Raw genomic sequence first — 6,264 nt, 5'->3', positions numbered from 1 at the left:
TAATACTATAATAATAAACCGAGTGGCTCAAAGTTGACTTTCTGTGTCTCAGACGTACCCATGCCGGCTTTCCCGTCGGGGTAGGTGTACAGCTGTCCGTTAGTCTTGATGAGGGTCAGCGAGGGGGCGGGGGGGTGGCTCTCGTCCTCCTCGCTGTCCTCGGGGCTGGAGGCGGCGCTGCCCCCCCCGCTGGACTCGCTGCTGCAGCTGCTCCGCTCCTCCTCCAGACCGTCCAGCATCCCGAACGAGTCGCGGCGCTTCCTGGACGGACGCTCCGCCTGGGGAAGCACACACGGTTATACTGAAGATATTATATCATATCTCCCCCAGGGAAGATGTTCAGCCCGGTGCCATGTGGGGCTGAACAATATATCGTTTTTTTAAATCAACAAAGTGACATTTTTTTGTTTAAATAAGCGTCAAAACCCTCAAATTCTTGCCTAGTGTACCAAAGTAGGGACGGCTCTGGTGTGTGTGTGTGTGTGTGTGTGTGTCTGTGTATGTGTGTGTTCATGGTGTGTGTGTGTGTTCATGATATTCAATCCAATGCTAAATTTGTTCAATAAAAGAAAGTTGGAAATGATGATGACACACACACACACACACACACACACATATTACACAAAAACACATCACACACACACACACACACACATTACACACAAACACATCACACACATACACACAAACAAATCACACACACACAAACACATCACACACATACACACAAACAAATCACACACACACACACACACACACACACACACGCACACACCACAATGTGCCTCACAAACATTCATGCATGCACGCACGCACACACACACACACACACACACACACACACACACACACACACACACACACACACACACACACACACACACACACACACACAATGTGCCTCTCTCTCTCTCTCTCTCTCACACACACACACACACACACACACACACACACACACACACACACACACACACACACACACACTTCTTCAGTCTGGCTCTGACAGCTGTTGCATCCAGCGGTTCACATCAGTATAACCTGCATCCAGCACCACTGCAGTGCGGTGCACTAAGAGAGGGAGAGAGAGAGACTCAGCAGCCACAACTGGCGAGTGTGTCCGCGCGACAACACTAGACTAGATTCGACACCAAATGCCCTCCAGAATTCTGGCAATTTTAAGTTTATTAAACTGTAGACACCAGGATGTAGATCATATGATATAACCCAAGACTGTATGTGACTTGGCTAAAGCCACTCTTAAATTCGGCTTACATTAAATGCACCTATCACCACAGTGTGATACTGAAATGGATTTTTTTCTAATTGATTCACCTTGGCAATCACCGCTCTTCACTGTGTATTGTGGTGGACGTAAATGGGAATGTAGCAAGAAAACAGCGACGCAATAATAAAAGTGAAATTTTACTGAATTAAAAGCTACTTGGTTGAGCACATGCATGCCGAAGAAAAGGGTGTCTCGTCTGGATTTAGTAAACAATTCAAAGTGCTGGTCAGTGAGATTTGTGCCTTTGTCAACATTAAAATATATCTTGTATCACTGGATTTTTCAGTGGAGTTCAGTGGAAAGAGATTCTGAGAACAACAGGCGAAGCAATTATAAAAGGCTATGTTAATACCTAAGTAAGACATATTTTACGCGGTATATGTATGCCGAATTAAAGAAAATATTAAACTCTTGAATAAAAATGTAAACTGTCTTTTTAATGTGGTGTGTATTTTTGTCGGAGAGCAAGAGAACTTAAAAGTAGAGTATTTCTTAAAGGAGTTTGGGCTTGACTCTCTGACAGCGGTCCTCCGAAGCAGCCCTTGAACACCGCTACCACAACCACAACAAAGGAGGGAAATGCGGGCTCCCGCCAGACAGACAAGCCTCAGAACTCACCAGGTCTCTGGGGTTTTCCATCAGGCTGGACCGCCGGCTGACACTCTCCCTGAAACACTAAAACCCGCGGAAATAATCATTAAAAGCCAACGGTAGACAAAATAAGCATACTTCTAGTGCGCAGGCGCGGGAACCGCGGCTGCTTATCTCTCATTGGCTGCTGTCTCTGATTCGTGTGTAGAGTTCAGATTAGATAGTGTTCACCGCCACCGACCCCTGCTGGACAGAGTTGGAACCTATGAAATAAAATGAAATGAAATGAAATGAAATGAAATGAAATGAAATGAAATGAAATGAAATGAAATGAAATAAAATAAAATAAAATAAATAAAATAAATAAAATAAATAAAATAAATAAAACATAAAAAAATAATAATTTGTATTATTATATTTATATCATTATTATCATATTTATTTTATCAACCGTGTCTGTCAGTGGTGGAAGAAGTATACAGATAATTAAAAATAATAGAACAATGGTAAATGTGGCAAATACGCATGATTTGATAGCTGGAGGTGGAGCTAATTTAAACTACGTTCTATCTACTTTATTGTTGTTGTTAAATATTGGCTCCACACACACACACACACACACACACACACACACACACACACTAACACACTAACATGCACACACACACACACACACACACACACACACACACACACACACACACACATACACACATACATACACATCACACACACTAACACACGCACGCATACACACACACACACACACACACACACACACACACACACACACACACATACACACACACACACACACACACACACACACACACACACACATACACACTCAACTTCACTAAGGGCCACACCAGAGACAAACATGTAAAACGAGAAAAACTTAAGGAAAAAGCTAAACAAACTTTGATGGCTGAGGCATACGCGGAGTTTACGGGGGGGGGGGGGGCAGGGGCACTGCCCCCCCTGGCGGCTGAAGCAGGTAATTGCATTGTTTCATGGCATGACCAGATATTTTGTAAATATTTTAAATAACACAAAACAACTAAATGGTGGTAGGTAATACATCTGATTTCCTATAGGCCTACTGCTTTAGTAAAAAAAAAATATTTTTTCAGGGCTCTGGCTCTCACCTGAGACCATTGTCGACACATATGCAGGACGCAAAAAACTAAAATTACTGTTGCACTAGTCTGGACATCTTACCGTGCCAACGTTGTAATAAAGGTTTCCTAAATACCATGTATATATATTTGCTGTCAACTTACTTTGATTGCTTGTTTTGTGTAGATTTGGACTTTTATACGTTTTTATTCCACATTGTTTAAACGGCGAAGTGGATCTCCTGATCGCTGTGGATTACTTTTTTTTCGTGTCATTGGATTACGGCAAAATACGGATCTTTTTTCTTAACGTGTCTTAACCTTTTATGGTGGGACTGCACTTGTTTTCTGCGTTTGGAGAGGCATCTCAACAGACTGGAGGTCCAACACTGATTGTTCACGGTTACATTTTAGTTGAATTTAAGTGTCGGGGCAGTTTGCCACCATCTGTCTATTGCGTTCCAAGACAGCCGTGCTGCGATTGGATTTCATAAGGGCGAGTTGTTAAATTGTTACAATGTAATTTAAAATCTTCTTTAAAAATAAATATATGTTTATTTAGCATGTTTGTTTTGTCCATATGTGCTCGTGCTGTGTTCCCCAAGTGGTAGGCCAGGTCTCAGCTTCTACAATGAGTTTTTTTTTTTTTTTTTGCCCCCCCTGGCTCGAATGTCAAACTCCGCTTATGGGCTGAGGAACCTTTTTGGGGCTTTATGTCGACCAAACTGTGAGTGAGAAGACTGTGTGAGAGATACAATAACACAGTCAAAGATATTACACTTTTTCGATTAAATTAAAGCATGTCAATAAACTCTACATGTCTGGCTCTTGATTCTTAGTTTCCAGTGTGGCCCTTAGTGAAACTGAGTATCACACTCCTGCTTTAAAGCATGAAGTAAAGACACACAAACTCTCTCTCTTTTTTCAATTGCTAAACGACAGTGGGCACAACTGGAGCCCCATGTGCAAAACTCTAACCACAGTCTGCACTACCAACAGTCACCTGAACTAAACAGTTCACATCAGCTGCAAAACTCATTCACAGCAACACAACTCTTCACACACATCTCAGAACAGGCTCAGTGCAGCCAAACACTCAGAACAATCCTCACTGAGATAAACCCGCTCTCACTCCGAACTCGTAAAATAAGGACGTTTGGACAGTGACTGTCAGCGTCTGAAGCTGGCGAAAAAGGCGTCTTTCAGCGTGTTTGTAGAACGTACCGGGGAGAGCAGGCAGCTACACAGGGTTTAGCGAGTAGTATGTAAGGGGGAAATTCCGCATAGGGAGGTTGGTTGGGGGGGTGGATGGGTCAAACACAGGACTTTCACCCAGGAGACCGGGGATCGTGTCCCGCTTGTCACGTTTCCTAAAGTCGCTTTCTTTTTTAACTGTCCCGTTATTCCCGCGTGTCACAGAAAAGTAAGCCTACACACAAGCTTTTCCTTAACATAACTGTAGTCCAATAGTCCCTTTAGTTAAAGAGCGTTATATGACGCTAAAGGAGACTTTTAGCGTCAATAACTACGACAAAGGCCAACACGGTCTCACGGCTGTTCGTGAAATTGTCACGTTATTTTTAATCTATTGATTCGTGTACAAGAACACGTTTATCTCGTTTTTTTTGTGGTGGCCAGCACTTAATGGGAACCATCTATACAGAGGTTGGGTTTAGGAAAAGATGAACGGGGAAAGGAAACGTCACACGATCCGCAGTCTCTGGGGGACGTGCAACAACGGGACGGCGGAGGTTGGGTTTAGGAAAAGAATGGGTAAAGGACACGTCACACGCCGGGAGACGGCCGCGGGGGACGCATGACAATAACGGGACGGTTGTGATTAGGAAACCAACGGGGAAACAAAACGCCATACGCGGGCCACGATCCCCAGTCTCCTGGGTGAAAGTCCTGTGTTGTTTGACCCATCCACCACCCCGACCAACCTCCTTACGTGGATTTCCGGGATTTCATACTACTCGCTACCGTAGTTGTGCTGTGATCACGACATATGCTTCCCATTGAAATACATTAGTTTACATTTTCGTGCTGGCCACCACGAAAAAAAGAGAACCAGTCAGTATCTGGTGTTAGGGTTATGGTTCATCCGTGAAGAGAACACCTCTCCAAAGTGCCAGACGCCATCGAATGTGAGCATTTGCCCACTCAAGTCGGTTACCACGATGAACTGCAGTCAGGTCGAGAGAGAGAGAGAGAGAGAGAGAGAGAGAGAGAAAGAGAGAGAGAGAGAGAGAGAGAGAGATGGTTGAACCCTAACCCTAACCCCGAACCCCTAACCCTAAACCTAGCTCAATGAAAAACTAACTAGAGTTTGGTCCACATGAACTGCTGCTGTGCAGACTATGGTTAGAGTTTTGCACATGTAGCTTAAAGCTTAGATTGGGCCCAAAAAAATCAAGCCCGACCGTACCCGAGCCCGTGCATGTTGTGTCCGAGCCCGGCCCAACACAGTAACTGTAATTATGAGCCCGAGCCCGATATAAACCCGACAATTTTTAATACGTGGGCCGTAATAACCATAGACTGTATATATTAGTGGACAGCGCATCCGGTTCAGCAAAATGCGGCAAATGCGGAAGTGCCTTAAACCTGCATTCTGTCTGAATTCCAGCAGGGGGCGAGACGTGCGGTTGCAAAAAGGAGGTCCGTTTCTATAGAAGTCTATGGCGAAATGACCCACTTCTCACTTGATTTATTACCTCAGTAAACATTTCAATTAAGAGTTTATATTCTCAATCGCTAGTTTTAAGTCTTCTGCAACACAGAATGGTGTTCATTTTTTGAATTATGGTCTCGTTGAATTTAAAATCGGCGATAAAGCGGGGGATGTTTTAGGGCGTGGCTATGATGTGATTGACAGTTCGCGGCTTGTCAATCATGACAGAGGTTTAGCAAAGCTTATCCATGGCATGTAAACTTTATTTTGGGGGTTGACCAGCTTTCGTCTTCGTGACTGTGACACTTGGTCGCCTAATAATGTCTTGTTCAACGTTCGGTTGTACGACAAGACACTCAAAGGAGTCGGCAGTTCAGTTTTTCCGGTAAGTAACGTTACATTTTGTTTTAATACCGTTTTTCGTTAGCCAACGTTAGCATCCCAATGAATATCAGTTAGCTAGCTAGATTGCAACTTGCTAACCAAGCTAGCGGGCTAACTAATAACGTTATGCAGACCAGACCGTATAAACGGATTAAAATTAATATATTTAACATTACAGTCGTATACAGTAGGTATGCACAACGGTCTCGCCG

At 43.7% G+C, this 6,264-nt stretch overlaps 1 protein-coding gene across 2 annotated transcripts in view; it reads right to left on the bottom strand.

The window, feature by feature from the left end:
- Positions 1–2,067, bottom strand: part of LOC116049975 (MBT domain-containing protein 1-like) — a 19,688-nt gene extending 17,621 nt beyond the window's left edge. For both annotated transcript variants that reach the window (XM_031300028.2, XM_031300030.2), the window contains exons 1-2: positions 1,904–2,067; positions 59–278 (exon numbers count right to left, since the gene is read on the bottom strand). In XM_031300028.2, the coding sequence (XP_031155888.1) occupies positions 59–278; positions 1,904–1,924 (241 nt within the window). In that variant the 5' untranslated portion in view covers positions 1,925–2,067. The remainder of the gene's footprint in view (positions 1–58; positions 279–1,903) is intronic.
- Between the last annotated feature and the right edge of the window lie 4,197 nt (positions 2,068–6,264).

The sequence above is a fragment of the Sander lucioperca genome, chromosome 21, assembly GCF_008315115.2.
Source record: "Sander lucioperca isolate FBNREF2018 chromosome 21, SLUC_FBN_1.2, whole genome shotgun sequence".
NCBI classification, from domain to species: domain Eukaryota; kingdom Metazoa; phylum Chordata; class Actinopteri; order Perciformes; family Percidae; genus Sander; species Sander lucioperca.
This window is presented reverse-complemented; position numbering and strand designations above follow the sequence as displayed.